At 41.1% G+C, this 15,504-nt stretch overlaps 1 protein-coding gene across 2 annotated transcripts in view; it reads left to right on the top strand.

Annotated features, from left to right (window-relative positions):
• Positions 1–13,321, top strand: part of LOC122553345 (protein angel homolog 1-like) — a 30,977-nt gene extending 17,656 nt beyond the window's left edge. The window contains exons 5-11 of one of the 2 annotated variants that reach the window (XM_043696924.1): positions 384–826; positions 941–1,067; positions 3,729–3,839; positions 4,184–4,253; positions 9,333–9,496; positions 9,925–10,179; positions 12,541–13,321. In XM_043696924.1, coding sequence (XP_043552859.1) covers positions 384–826; positions 941–1,067; positions 3,729–3,839; positions 4,184–4,253; positions 9,333–9,496; positions 9,925–10,082 — 1,073 coding nt within the window. In that variant the 3' untranslated portion in view covers positions 10,083–10,179; positions 12,541–13,321. The other variant, XM_043696925.1, reaches the window with a different exon arrangement.
• Positions 13,322–15,504: the final 2,183 nt, after the last annotated feature.

Below are 15,504 nucleotides of genomic sequence, written 5' to 3'. Positions count from 1 at the left end.
GCATAAACATGAACTTGAACTTGAAAGTCACTGTGCTTGTGATTCATGGAAAGAGAGAGTTCCACAAATGCAGTGGAGTGTTGTTTCTTGTTACTGTCTGTAAATGGAAGAACACAGAATGGAACAAAAATGGAAATTGCTGGGAAAACTCAGCTGAATTCTTCACTGGATCCATTTCAGGTTCCATTTTGATGTTCTTCCATTTACAGACCATAACAAGAAACAGCACTCTACTGAATTGGTGGAACTATCTCTTTCCATGAATTATGAGCAACTTCTGTGTTTTTTGTTTTTGTTTATGATTTTCAGCATCCATGGTTCTTTTTTTTTCTGAACAATCTGAATGGGTTACCCGAGTGCTAGTCTTACTGTTTTCTCTGCAGGTTATGAGTGCGTTTATAAACGACGCACTGGTATCAAGACGGATGGGTGTGCTGTGTGCTACAAAAAGGAGCGGTTCTCCCTGGTTTCCGAACACCCTGTGGAGTATTTTCGACCCATTGTGGAAACGTTGAACAGAGATAACGTAGCGCTGCTGGTTCTCCTCCGACCCCTGACGCCAGACTGTGTCGAAGAAAACTCAAAATTTCCTGACATCTGTGTGGCAAACACTCACCTGATTTTCAATCCCAGACGGGGTGATATTAAACTCACCCAACTTGCTGTGTTATTTGCTGAAATTGAGCAACTAATACACACAGCAGGTTCTGATGGTAATCGCTGTCCAATCCTTCTCTGTGGTGATCTGAACTCTGTCCCAGAATCTCCTCTGTATAAACTCATCCAAAATGGAGAGCTCTACTATTATGGAATGCCAACCTGGAAGGTAAATTACATTAGGCCAATTTCCGAAATTAGATTTTCTTTTTAAATAACCTGCTGTCTGTTTCCAAGAAAGACCAGTGACCATTTTGAGCTGTTCTATTTCATGTTTTGGCAGGTGTCAAGTCAGGAGGACTGTTCTTACCAGATGTGTTCAAGGAAACTCTATGGCCCTTTGTGGCCAAGCAGACTCAGGATAACTGACAGTTGTCAGTATGTTGATATGTGTGAAAAGAAGAGAACAGGTTAGCTGCAATTTTGCTTATCTCCTCCGTGTGTTCTGAACTTTTATCCAAGAACTGGAACTTTGCCTCTCATGTACATTTAATTTCTACTTTGTGTCATCCTCTGCTTCATTTTACATGCTTTCTAATGCTCCTTGGAGGATCTGTGTGGACTTGATGGGCCAAAAGGCCTGCTTTCATAATCTTATTATTCTTACATATATCTGAGATTTCTCTACATACTTGCTCCTCACTTTCCTGCTGACTACTTGGAAGGCTCCCAAATAGAACTAGAAAATCTCCCTGCCAGGATATTGGTCCCCTTCCAGTTCAAGTGAAACCTGTCTCTTTTGAACAGGTCTTTTTGCCCCAGAAGAGATCTGAATGATCCAAAAATTGGAGTCCTTGCCCACTGAACCATCTCTTCGGGCATTGATTTATCTTCCCGGTCTTCTTCTTCCTACTGTCTCTAGCACTTGACACTGGGAGTAATCAAGATATTACTATCTTTTGCAGAGCAAATATAGGAAATTAGGTAGGAGTATAAAAAGCAGAACCTCAAAGTCTCGAACCTAACTATGCCTTTCTTACCAGTGTCTTTGCAACAGCTTCAGGCTTCTCACATTCCCCTTTGACAATATGCTGCAACCACTTTGAGGTGTCCTTGACCCTGGCACCAGGGAAGTAACATACCATCCTGAATTCTCTGTCATGCTGCAAAATCTGCTGTCCGTGTCTTTGACTGGAGAGTCCCTGAAACAATTGCTCGTTTGAACCTTGACACACTCCACTCAACAGAAAATTCATTCTTGGTACCCAAGATCGGTTTCCACTTCTGGTTTCTGAGAGATTACTCAATTTCTCTTCCCCCCCCACCCCAAACCACAGGTAGCCGAAATGTATATCTGTTTGAGAGAGGAATAGCCACACTCCTGCACTATGTTCCTACCTCTCGTGACAGTCATCCATCTATCTGACTTAGTTCAGTTATGGGTATTGGACCTCAGAAAGGATATATTCGTCTTGGAGATGGTCCAATAAGAATTGGCCAGAATGATATCAGGGTTGAAAGAGTTAAATTATTAGGACATGTATACATTTGGCTTGTGTTCTCTTGCATTTAAAAGGTTGAGTGGTGATCTCATGAAGGTGTTTAAGATGATAAAGGAAGAGATAGTTACAGAGAAAGTATTACCTCTAATGAGAGGGTCCAGAACAAGAGCACAGTGTCGTAAGATGACGGGCCATTCAGAAATAAAATCCGGAATACTGCTTTATATAAAGTACAGTTGTAAACTGAAATTCTGTTCTGATAGAAGCTATGCATCTCTTGAAATTTGCAAGATCTTTAATGAGTAAGGTTATAGAATGTAAAAGCAGGTAAATGGAGTTGTGGTGTAAATTAACTGTTTAATGTTACAACTGACCTATTGAAGTAGATAGCCAACTATTAATTTGAATTATTCTGCACACTTGAGGCCTCATCATGGTGCTGACCTCTTTTGGAATGTAGTGTGCGATGTAAAACCAGGCTAATTTGACACAAGTCCTGTTTTGTGATGTTTGAATTTAGGGTGTGGCAGAACATTATAGATTGGTTGCCTCCAAACCTTTAAATAGTACATTCAGCATAGGTCACACACTGAATAAGGTGGTACGGTGGCCGTCACTAGCACTGCTGCCTCAAAGCACCAGACACCCGGGTTCATTTCCACCCTTTGGCAACTGTCTGTGTGGAGTTTGCATATTCCTCCCATGTCTGCGTGGGTTCCCTCCTGGTGGTCCAGTTTCCCCTCGGTCCAACAATGTGCAGGTTTGGTGGATTGGCCATGCAAAATTGCCCATTGTATCGAGGGATATGTACATTAGGTAGATTAGCCATAGAAAATACAAAGTTACGGGGATAGGGAGGGGAGGTAGATCTGGATCGCTTCGGAGGGTCACTATGAATTTGATAATCCGAATGGGCTGCTTCCATCCTGGAGGGAGTCTGCAATTGTATTCTATGATTCTATGAACTTTACAACATTACACTGAGGGCACAGTTCTGTCGAATCCATTTTGTCTGAATGAACTCCAGTAAGAAACATATTCTGAAGTCAAACTTCCTTAAATAAGAATTTTTCTTTTCTCTTGCTGTTTAATGTGTAACTTAATGTTGAGAATGTTCTATATTTCTACATTTTACAGTGAGTACACTTTATGAAAATGCAAAATAATAGAAATAAAACCCAAGCTTTGCAAAGCCATGCATTTTCCCAACCTTTTCACAATTATTGTTGCAATTTAATGGACATTTAACAAGTTTTGAGGAAATGAAATTGTTAATTTGTACAACTGTGTGAAAGTTTTGGAGTTTAACCAATTTGATTACCACCATTATGCTTTTGTCGTTTGGATTTAAGGTGTTTTCATTTCATTATTTTGATTGGTTTTGCTCTATTGGATGGATTTGGTTTATGATCTTCTTTCTTGCTCTGTAGCAGACTGTTAAAAGAACGAGTACAAGATCAGGTTGGAAATTCTCTGTTGTCTTGTAGGCTGTGCTCAATATCTGTTTACTGCCAAATTTGGAAATTCAATGTGTCCTATATGTCTCACACTTTGCGGCTTTCTGCCAAGTTTCACTACTCAAGTGATATGTTTGCAGTGCCTGGTATCTGGTTTTGTTTTCTCATTTAGGAAAACGCAGATATGGTCGTGAGTTTCTCCTTCAGCTTCAATATTCCACACCAGCTCTTGAACGTCCAGAGAATCTTGTCTTCATTGAAGGTGTAACTGATGCAAAACCAGGTACAGTAGGGCTGATGTTCAAGTCTAATCTGTTAACACTCCCCTAATAGTGAAACTCTGTTCCTGACATTAATGTGGAGATGGGAGGGAACAGCAAAGATGCATGGCTGTGTGTGTGTCTTTGTGTTTGTCTGAGAGGTAGGGATGGAGTGGGGGCCTGTTCAATTGAAAAGGCGATGCTCAATTATCTGTTCTGGGTATTGTCTCTCTAATCCATGTGAGTGGCCATGTGTGGATCAGGTTGGACAATTCTTTACAGTTCCTCTCCAATTTGTTTTGTGATGGAGTTTACTAGTGAGGCCATTGGCAAACTGAGAAACAATCTTATTGCTATCTCCATTCAGAGCCTCCAGGGGATGGTTCAGAACGCTACGTCAGTGTGTCCGAGCCAGAGGATGAACTCTTCTGTAATAGGTATGTATTGTGTTGTCAAACAGCATTTATAAAATCTAGCTTTAAGTGGCAACTGGAAATGTTGATGGTATCATTTACAGTGCTGAAATATTGGAACTCTTGTCACCATAGTTTCTTGGAATGTGTTTCTTAGGAAGGTTGCCACATTGCAAACTTAATCTGTCACAATGTTTTGTGAGTTGCACGGTGGCACAGTGGTTAGCACTGTTGCCTCACAGCGCCAGAGACCCGGGTTCAATTCCCGCCTCAGGCAACTGACTGTGTGGAGTTTGCACGTTCTCCCCGTGTCTGTGTGGGTTTCCTCCGGGTGCTCCGGTTTCCTCCCACAGTCCAAAGATGTGCAGGTAAGGTGAATTGGCCATGCTAAATTGCCCGTAGTGTTAGGTAAGGGGTAAATGTAGGGGTATGGGTGGGTTGCGCTGTTTCCACACTGTAATGTAATGTAATGTAATCTAATATTACCTTAAGGTTCTCTGTAAGAAGGGTAATCCCAACTTCTCCAGTCTCTCCACATAACTAAATTTCCTCATTCTTTTTTAAGCTTCTAGTAAATATGTGTATCCTTTCCAAACCTTGGAATGTGCCATTTTGTGAATTACCTTAAATTAAATCGTAATATTTGTACTCTCATAGCAGAAAAAAATCTTCCAGCACTTGTATTGGATTTTGGTCAGGCAGTGGGCTTTGTAGATTTCCTAAAATTTGCAAAAAGGCATGAGCAGGGTGAGTTGTGTTTAAAAGTGTGCCTCGATTGGAGTTTTCAATTGGCTTTTCAGAATTTTAGCAACATCCTGAGCAGATCAGAACTGTGTAGATTTGTGATCATAAATATCCAAGAGCTGGAAAGAAATTTGAAGATAATTTTTCCAGCTTATCCACAAATGAATCCTAGCATTGGTGAGATTTGGATACAATTGAGCTATTATCTCATGTACGATTAATGAGATGTGAGAGAGAGTCCTTCCTTAGCTATGGGTGAAGAATGTTGTTCTTGTAGTGGTTATGCCACTGTACTAGGTTTTGTAAAGGTTTTGAATTCAATGTCCATTCCTAGCAAGTTATGGAATCCAGTTTATTAATCAGATTTTCAGAGTTATTACAGTGCAGAAGATGGCCATTTGGCCCATTATGCCTATACCATTTCTATTACTGAGTGTCAATCTCCTACATTTTCTCGATTTTGGAGATGCCGGTGTTGGACTGGTGTGTACAAAGTTAAAAATCACACGACACCAGGTTATAGTCCAACAGGTTTAATTGGAAGCACACTAGCTTTCGGAGCACCATTATAACCTGGTGTTGCGTGATTTTTAACTTTCTACATTTTCTGCATATCCTTGCACATCATGTCTATCCAAATAATCATCCAATGTCCTCTCTAATATCTGCTTCTTCCGCATCTCCAGGCTGAGCATTCCATACTCTAACTACTTGCTGTCTGACTTGTTCCTGTCACATTTTGCCTTGTGTTGTTTGCACATCACTATAAATCTATGCCATGTTATACTTGTTTCCTTTGAGTGGAAACAGTTTCTTGTATCTATTCTGTCCAGCCTATTCATGATTTTGTAAACCTCTATCATATCTCCTCTGAATTGCCTTCTCTCCAAGGACAGTCCCAAGTTCTTCGGACTATCCTCATTACAGAAGTCTCTTAATCCTGGAACCATTCTAATAAATCATTACTGCACTCTCTCCAATGGAATCACATCTTTTCTAAGCTAGGTGTTACAAGTGTTCAGTACAAGTTCAACCACCTACAATGTGTTGTACTCTATGCCACTATTAATAAAACTGAGAACACTATGATTACTAACTGTCTCCACCCGCCCTGCCATCTAGCTGCCTCTGCTCCTGCACCTGTTTTAGAATTGTACTCCTTATTTTATATTATCTCTCAATATTCTTCTGACCAAAGTGCATCTTTTCTGCATTGAACTTTAGAGTTCCATGCTGTCGTCCTCAATGTATAACATTCTTCCAAGGTTAGTGTTACCTGCAAACTTTGAAATTGTCCCCTACACAGCAAGATCCAGATCATTAGTATATATATCAAGAAAGGCTTGGGCCTCAATAACAACCCTTGGGAACTCCATAACAAACCTCCTTCAAGCCTGATAATTCATTGCCTGTTACTCTGTTTCCGATCCTTCCAGCCTATTTTATTTCCACATTGCTACTGTTCCTTTCTCGTCATGACCTAAATCTTTTTTTCACAAGTCTGTGTGGTACTATATGAAATGCCTTCTGAAAATCCAAGTTCACCACATCAATAGCATTACCGTGATCGAGTCTTTCTGTTACCTCTTCAAAAGAAATCCAGAAGTTAGTTAATCACTATTTTTCTTTTAGAAATCTGTGCTGACTTTTCCTAGTCAATCCTTTTTTCACATGACTTCTAATTCTATCCTGAATGATTTCTACAAGTTTTACACCCTGTAATTGCTGGCAGTGTCCTTCCAAAACTTATAGCCTTGTTCAAGAAAGATTGTAATAGTTTGGCAATGGAATAAGTAACTATAAAAGCTGCTGGATTGTTTTAAATTAACATCTTATTCCACTAATATCCTTCACAACTTATTGTGGAATTTGAGTTCTTAACTCCCAGTGGGCTTCCTATTCATAGAACAAGAACAATACAGCGCAGAACAGGCCTTTCAGCCCTCGATGTTGCACCACCCTGTGAACTAATCTAAACCCATCCCCCTACACTATCCCATCGTCATCCATATGCTTATCCAAGAACTGTTTAAATGCCCCTAATGTGGCTGAGCTAACTACAGTATCAGGCAGGGCATTCCACGTCCTTACCACTCTCTGCGTAAAGAACCTGCCTCTGACATCTGTCTTAAATCTAGCACCACTCAATTTGCAGCTGTGCCCCCTCGTACAAGCTGATGTCGTCGTCATCCTAGGAAAAAGACTCTCACTGTCCACCCTATCTAATCCTCTGATCATCTTGTATGTCTCTATTAAATCCCCTCTTGGGTCTATTCTCATTAGAGAGAAGAAAGCTAAGTCCCTCAGCTTTTCCTCATAAGATCTTTGCTCCAGACTAAGCAACATCCTGGTAAATCTCCTCTGCACATTTTTCCACATCCTTCCTGTACACAATATTTCACGTGAGGCTGCACTAGTGTTTTGTACAGTTGCAGCATGACGTCATGGCTCCAGAACTCAATCCCTCCACCAATAAAACCTAATACACTGTTTGACGTCTTAACAGCACCTGGGTGGCAACTTTCAGGGATCTATGTACATGGACACCAAGATCCCTCTGCACATCCACACTATCAAGAATCTTTCTATTGACCCAGTATTCTGCCTTCCTGTTATTCTTCCCAAAGTGAACCACTTCCCGTTTATCTACATTTGAACTCCATTTGCCACCTCTCAGCCCAATTCTGCAGTTTATCCTAGTCCCCCTTAGACCTGCAACATCCTTCCATACTGTCCACCACTCCACCGACTTTAGTGTCATCTGCAAACTTACTAAACTCTGGATCAGTGGTGCTGGAAGAGCACAGCAATTCAGGCAGCATCCGAGGACAGGCAAAATCGACATTTCGGGCAAAAGCCCTTCATCAGGAATAAAGCTTTATTCCTGATGAAGGGCTTTTGCCCGAAACGTCGATTTTGCCTGTCCTCGGATGCTGCCTGAATTGCTGTGCTCTTCCACCAGCACCACTGATCCAGAATCTGGTTTCCAGCATCTGCAGTCATTGTTTTTACCTCGAAACTTACTAAACTGTCCACCTATGTCTGCGTCCAAGTCATTTATAAAAATGACAAACAGCAGTGGTCCCAAAACCGATCCTTATGGTACACCACTAGTAACCGGACTCCAGGCTGAATATTTTCCATCAGCCACCACTCGCTGCCTTCTTACAGAAAGCCGGTTTCTAATCCAAACTGCTAAATCACCCTCCATTCCATGCCTCTGCATTTTCTCCAAAAGCCTACCATGTGGAATTTTAACAAAGGCTTTACTGAAGTCCATGTACAGCACATCAACTGCCTGACCCTCACCCACATGCTTGGTCACCTTCTCAAAAAAGTCCAATGAGGTTTGTGAGACACGACCTACCCTTGACAAAACCATGTTGACGATCTCCAATCAAATTGTTGCTTCCTGGATGATTATAGATCCTATTTGTTTGAATCCTTTCCAAACCTTTTCCTACAACAGAAGTAAGGCTCACTGGTCTATAATTACCTGGTTCATCTCTGCTGCCCTTCTTGAACAAGGGCACAACATTTGCAATCCTCTGGTACTAAACCTGTAGACAATAACGACTCAAAGATCAAGGCCGAAGGCTCCACCATCTCCTCACTAGCTTCCCAGAGAATCCTCTGATAAATCCCATCCAGACCAGGGGACTTATCTACTTTCACACCTTCTAGAATTGATAACACCTCCTCCTTACTAACGTCAACCCTTTCCTGTTTAATTGCCCGTATCTCCGTCTTCTCCTCTACAACATTCTCCTTTTCCAGAGTGAAAACCGATGAGAAATCATCTTTTAGTGCCTGTCTGATCTCCACAGGGTCCACACATACCTTCCCACTTCTGTCTTTGACTGGCCCTATTCCTATCCTAGTTATCTTTTTATTCCTCACAAAGCTATAGAAAGCTTTAGGGTTTTCCTTTGTTCTACCTACTAAAGACTGCTCAGGTCCTCTCCTTGCTCCTCTTCACTCTTGTTTTAAATCCTTTCTAGCTCATCTGCAACTCTCCATCGCCTCATCTGAACCATCCAGTCTCACGTCATATAAGCCTTTGCTTAACAAGCGATACAATTTCTTTACCATGGTTCCCTTACCTTGGCACTTCCTCCCTGCCTGACAGGGACATACCTATCAAATACCACCATATCCGTTCCTCAAACCAGCTCCACATTTCCACATTTTAATTGTCCCCATCCCCTGCATTTTGCGACTCCATTCTATGCCTCCTAAGCCTTGCCCAATCGCATTATAATCGCAGGTATAATTCACTACTATATTATCTACATTTGGCTTCCTGAAATTTACCATGTGACAGACATGATGTTGTTTGGTTTCTTTCTGTCCCCTCAGGTCTCCAACCACCCTCCGACACAACCTCAACCTAACATCAGTCTATAGTCATTACCTACCTGATACAGGTCGGCCTGAGGTTACAACCTGCTCATCTGGTTTTGGCCTCACTGTGGATTACATCTTCTACTCGGCACAACCAGTCACCGATAAGAGTGGAAAAGGTTTGTCTCCTGGAAAGTGGCAGGACGTGGGTGGTGGGAATGTTGATTTGTATTCGAAAGTTTGATTTAAGAATGCTGCTCTTTTTTGAGATAGGGATTGCATTCATGCATGCGAATATTCCACCAGCAGAATGATAACGTGACATATTCCACCTTGCTTTCCCCGGTGTGTACAACACGCTTGGTTTCAAACTATCGAGTGCTATATACTTGTACCTTGTTATTGAGCTAAGCTTATGACAGGGACATGGAATTAAAGTGGAAAAAGCATCGTCCACAGTCCAAGGCAATTTGTGCATTTAATGTGTGGTAATGGCCATAACACAGGTTTAAATTCTGCCTTTGAAGTGATCAGTGTGAGCACTCAGCTCTCATCCCATTCTCCCTGCATTATGACACACTAATTTCGCTTCTTTCCTTCCTAATAGGGCGTAGGCGGTACAAGGATGGACCCCTCAAACTACTGGGCCGACTCTCCTTGTTATCTGAGCATGACATCTGGCTGGCTAACGGGTTGCCCAATGGCATCTGCTCTTCCGATCACCTCTCGCTGCTTGCCAAGTTTGGATTGAAATCCCTTGGTTGATTTTTAAAAAACAACTAGTGAGACTTGCATGTGGCAAATGAGCCCTCATGAAGCTTCAAGGACAAACACTGCCTGCTGAGCAGAATGAAGTTCTGATGTAAGATGCCCAATCCCCATACACAGTCTCCATTATTAGGCTATTTTAATACTTGTTTCTTTTAATTAACTAGAATTTCAAGTGTGCTGCTTTTAAGGTAATGGAAATGCCAAAGGAATATTGGTTGGGTGAGAGGCAAATCAGTTTGTGATTTTACCATCTAGAGCTTGCAGAATGTGACGTGTAATTTCCTTCCAGGGAAGCTGTCCCACCAGAGCCCTTTTAGAAACCAATGTTATCGTAATTTGCCATTGGAAGTTTTTTTTTTAAATGGACATTTCCTTCATTTCTTCTGTCTTTCCCTGAAAGACTTCAGGTAACCACAGCTTCATGGACAGGTGCTGGTTGCCCTCCTGAATCTGTGTCAAATTTGAAACTCTGTGTTTGGGAAATTATTCATCTGAGGAGGGCATCACTTCAAACTCCAATCCTACCCTTACCTGTTATCCAATCAAACAAGAGGGTCATGATCATTACCAGCTACAGAAGCCCTGTGTAATTTTGTTTCTCATGTCCCCTCCCATAGTCATGATTTTTCCTGATCATTATGGCCTCGGCTGTTTGCTGCCTTTCCTACCAGCTGGATCATCAGTGAAGTATTGCCAACCTATTGAATGTACTTCTAAAGTATAACTGTTTTTGTAACTAAATACAAGGAGAAACTGGCAACATGCATCAGAAAAATATTGTGCACTTGCTCAGAGCTTCTCACCAGGTTAGGATGTGATAACCAGACATTGGTTGCTCTTGTGCCGATGGCTCAAAGCAATGAGTATTAATAATTTATGTTGTAGTCAAAAGGGAATCTCTCCAGTAGATGTTGTTTGGATGCTCACCTTGTTGTTGACACTCCTGCTTCATTCATGTAATCTTCTGTGTCGAGTCCTTTTCAGGCTAAATGCAGGCTGATTTTATTTCATTTGGTTCAACTGTTTCCCTTTTGATCATTTTTTAAGTGAACTTACAGAAATGCTTTTTGCCCTTCTGTTGTCTTTGTGATTTAGTTTATTTTCCAATGACTTTCCCACCTCTTAGCCTGAACTTGTCATCAACTGATGCCCAGCCTATACTTTCTAGCAGAATTCAATGGATTTGGGTTGGGGAGGGGTGAGACACTTCTTAATTAGTTTAGGAAACAGAGACCACTTAACATGGATTGGGTGCCACTGGCCTTTATAGTTTTACTGCCATTCAAGGTGATTCTTTCATCATAGAATCAGTGGGAAAATCAACTAGCTTCCCCAACCAAAGCCATGAAAACAGTCCCCTAAACTATCAGCCCCATTCTCTCTGAGCTGATGTTTTGAGCCATGCGTCTGTGTTGCCATTTCTAGTGCCACATCTCAGTTATAAATTGTCTTTCTACTGCATTGGGGTGTAACCTTCTGGTTTCTGTGAACTGTAAAACAATATTATCACTCTTAGCCTCAACCCTTCCCATTTACCACCTTGTTTTGTTTTTGTTTGCTTTCTTGCCATCCTAATCGTGATGACCTATGGCAATGAAACCCTACATTACTTGGGAGAAATTAAAAGCTTGACTTTTCAGCTTTTGTTGATGGAAGGTGTTTGTTGGGAGGATAGGGATGTTTGATAAGGTGAATTTCCAGCCCTGGGCATCCTGTCAGTCAGTCTCCATTGCGGGTTTTGAATTGCGATCCAGAATAAACTGGTCGCAATTGAAGAGGGTGCTCCCTGCTGTCCCTATCCCCACGACATCGCCATGACTTTAGGATTACAATAAATTGCATTGGGAAAAGCTATTTTGACATCAAGTTTAAAAACTGTTTCCTTACTGCACTCCTCTCGCTTTAAAGTTGGACTTTAAGATGCAGTACAACTGGTGAATGACAAGACAAACTTATCTGAAATACTTTGGTTTTCCTGGTGAGTTGGAACCTGCATCCTGTGCTTTAGGAGCTCCGGCTTTTTATGTTGTCAGTGATTAATTACAGATATGAGTGGTATTGTCTTCAGGAGCTGCTAAGCAGAGATGAAGGGTTACCGTTCCGGGAGTCTAAAGGAATGGGGACTGGTCTTCTTTGGCTGTGGTCTGCAAAATACATTTTGAGTAGATGGAACTGGGAAAAAAAATGACATGCAACTTAATTGGAAAGGGGAAATATTTTTTGAATGCTTCATGCTCATCCACCAGGTAAAAATACTACAATTGGCCTGGATCATCCTCTGCTATGGAGATGAGGGACAATATCAGGCGGAGTTCCTGATGCTTATGGGTTTGTATCAACCCCTGCTGGGATTAAAATTTGGTGTTACTCAGGTTTTGTGCTTGTGAATATTTGGAACCTTGATATTCCTTTCAGGAAATAATATTTCATCATTGCTCTTTGTTTAAGACAGTGTGAATCATAACACTGGCAACACCTCTCTTTCTCACCTCCCACTACCGCAAGACTAAAAAGATACCTCCCATCACCCAAGACATCCTGTGAGCGGTTGCTTCGTTTGTCTTCTGCCTCCATTCAGGATCTGTTTCATGATGGTCGTTAATACTGAGAAACTCTATTGCATTATATGCAACTTGGTGATATCAACTGTACTACAGACAATGGGCAGTGCAGTGGGACAGAGCTGTTGTTGGTCAGGACATCATATTACAGCATTTGAAAAACACCTGTCTTGACAGAAACCAATGCAGTGGCCTGTGATTTTCTTTTTAAAAAAAAGAACATGAAGAAAATTCGTCCCATTAATTAAAGACAGAAACCCTCAAACACACAAGTTTGTTACCAATTTGTTTATCATTGTTTGTTTTTCTTTGTAAATGTTGGTGTAACTAGGCTCCATACTTCTCTCTGGCTAAGTTCGGTAGTAGGCTGTGGAACCCAGATCCACTGGCTAAAGGACCAAATTCTTCAGTCAGCCGGAATCATGGGATTTATGAACTTGTGCCCATAGTTATTTTTTACAGTTGGTGTGTAAGAATAGCTTGGAACAGTTTGGTGGCACTATCTGTAGATAAAGTGTATATTCAAATAGTGTAATTTTTAAAGGCTTTGTTTTGCCTAATATTTTTGTGAAATGGTTCAGTAACATTTTGATTAAATAAACGGCTTGTTTATTTGACAGGTGGTGAGATTGTTCATTCCTATTTATGTAAATGCTGCTGGAATTAATACATGCAGCAAGGAACTGTAGAATCAAAATTTGGACCACGTTGTCCAGAGATGATGAGAGCACACTGAAGCTTGAATTTAGTAAAATTAGGACTGATTTCGACATTGCAGCACGTTTTTTAGAATGCAAGGTTGAGTAGAGTGTTTTAATTTTCAATGATGATGTGCTTGACACAGCTCAAAATTCCATATGTCGTCCCATCAGTGCCTATTTTTGCAGCCATGATATTACCCATCTCCAACCTTTACACACTGTCATTTTGAATTATTTTCAGATTACTTCATGGTCTTTCTCAATCTTCTTTTGATTAAGTAAACTCCTCCAGACCTACAGCTCTCTGAGAGTTCTATCTTTCTTCAATTCTGGTTTCTTACACATTCCTCACAATCTTTGTTCCACTTTTGACAGCACCTTCAAAAACTGCAACCTAAACCACTCAAAGGCAATTGCACATATACAAGGTGATGCCACCATCCTGACTGGGAACTCATTGTTTCTTCACTGCTTTGGCACCAAAAACCTGGAACTTCCTCCCTCTCAGCACCATTGGTGTAAGTCCACACGTGGACTACAGTGGATCAGGAAAATAGTTTACCAGCACCTTCTCACAGGCAATTTGGATAGTTAATTCACCTCCATCCCATGAGCAAATATTAATGAAAAGCCGTCCCTTCAGCTGCCTAGGTCTTGGCTGCCTGGGATTATCCTTAGAGCCTCCTGCAACGTGTAACTTGCATTGCAATTGCCCAAAGATAGTTTGCCATTTACAACGCACAAGTCAAGAGTGTGGTGGAATATTTCACACCTGACTAGATGAGAGCAACTTTAAACAACTTTCAAGAATCCAACACCATCCAGGACAAACCAATCCACAAAACATCTCCAGCCAGCTTTGCTCATTCAAATCTTTGGCATTGTCCAAATTCTGCCCATATTTGAAGTTGCACTGATCTGTTCTCTCATCTCCACTGAATTTGAAAGCTAAACACAGTTAAGTCTCATCCTTGTTTTCAAATTCCTCCATAGCTTTACCCTTACTTGCAATAATTTTGGTCGACCCAATAAGCTTAAAATTCTCTCTGCTGCTCTCCTTCTGGCCCAGTGTCCTTAAGATGTAAAGTAGAAAAAGATCACCCAGCCCATTGAGTCTGTTCTCTCACTCTGAGTTCATGGCTGATCTGATAATCATCTTATCCACTTTTTTTTATTTTTTCCCATAACCCTTGGTTCCTTTGCTTGTTGAAATCTCAGCCTTGAACATACTTAACAATTCAGACTTGCCAGCTCTCTGGTGAAGAATTTCACAGATTCAGTAACCTCTGAGAATTCCTTCTCATCACTGTTTTAAAAGGCAACTTTTCAATTATGAGATTTTGCACTTTAGTCCTCGACTTTCCCATAAGGGGAATCAACCCTTCTATATCTACCCTGTCAAGTCCCATAAATCCCTTGTATATTTCAATAAGGTCTCTTCATAAGCCAATCTCCCCATACCTAGGATCAGCCTAATTAACTTTAGCCAGACTATCCCAATCCCAACCTTTCCTTCGATAAGGAGCTCAAAACTGTTCACCATATTCCTGCTGTGGTCTGAGTAGTGCCTTGTATAATTTTAGCAAGACTTCCTCTATTTTGTGCTCCATTTTCTTTGAAATAAAGATCAGCATTTCACTTGCCTTCCCTATTATCTGCTGAACATTGTATGCTAGCTTTTTGAGATTTATGCACAAGTACTTCTAAATCCATCTGTGCTGTAGCATTTTTCAGTCTTTCTCCATTTAATAACATGGAGCTCCTCTATTCCTGTTGCCAAACTTCGCATTTTTCCACATTATGTTCCATCTGCTAAGGTTTTGAACACTCACTTAACCTGTCTGTAGAATCTGTGTTATCGTCACCAACTGCTTTCCCGCTTATTTGTTTTGTGTATCCCACAAACTTGGCTATAGTTTTTTTTTTTGCCCCCCCCCCCCCATCCAAGTGATTAATATATATTGTAAATAACTGTGACCCCCAACACTAATCCCTGTGGCACTCTGTTATGTACAGGTTGCCATCCTGAAATGCCCCCTTACCTAGCTCTGTCTTGTACAACTTTGTCAAATCTCTATCCACACTAATGTACCACTTCTAACATCGAGGCTCATCTTTTAAGTAGCCTAATGCGTGGTACCTTATTCAACATCT

This window comes from Chiloscyllium plagiosum, chromosome 10 (assembly GCF_004010195.1).
Source record: "Chiloscyllium plagiosum isolate BGI_BamShark_2017 chromosome 10, ASM401019v2, whole genome shotgun sequence".
Taxonomy (NCBI): domain Eukaryota; kingdom Metazoa; phylum Chordata; class Chondrichthyes; order Orectolobiformes; family Hemiscylliidae; genus Chiloscyllium; species Chiloscyllium plagiosum.
Note: the sequence above shows the minus strand (reverse complement) of the source record. Positions and strands in the feature narration are given on the sequence as shown.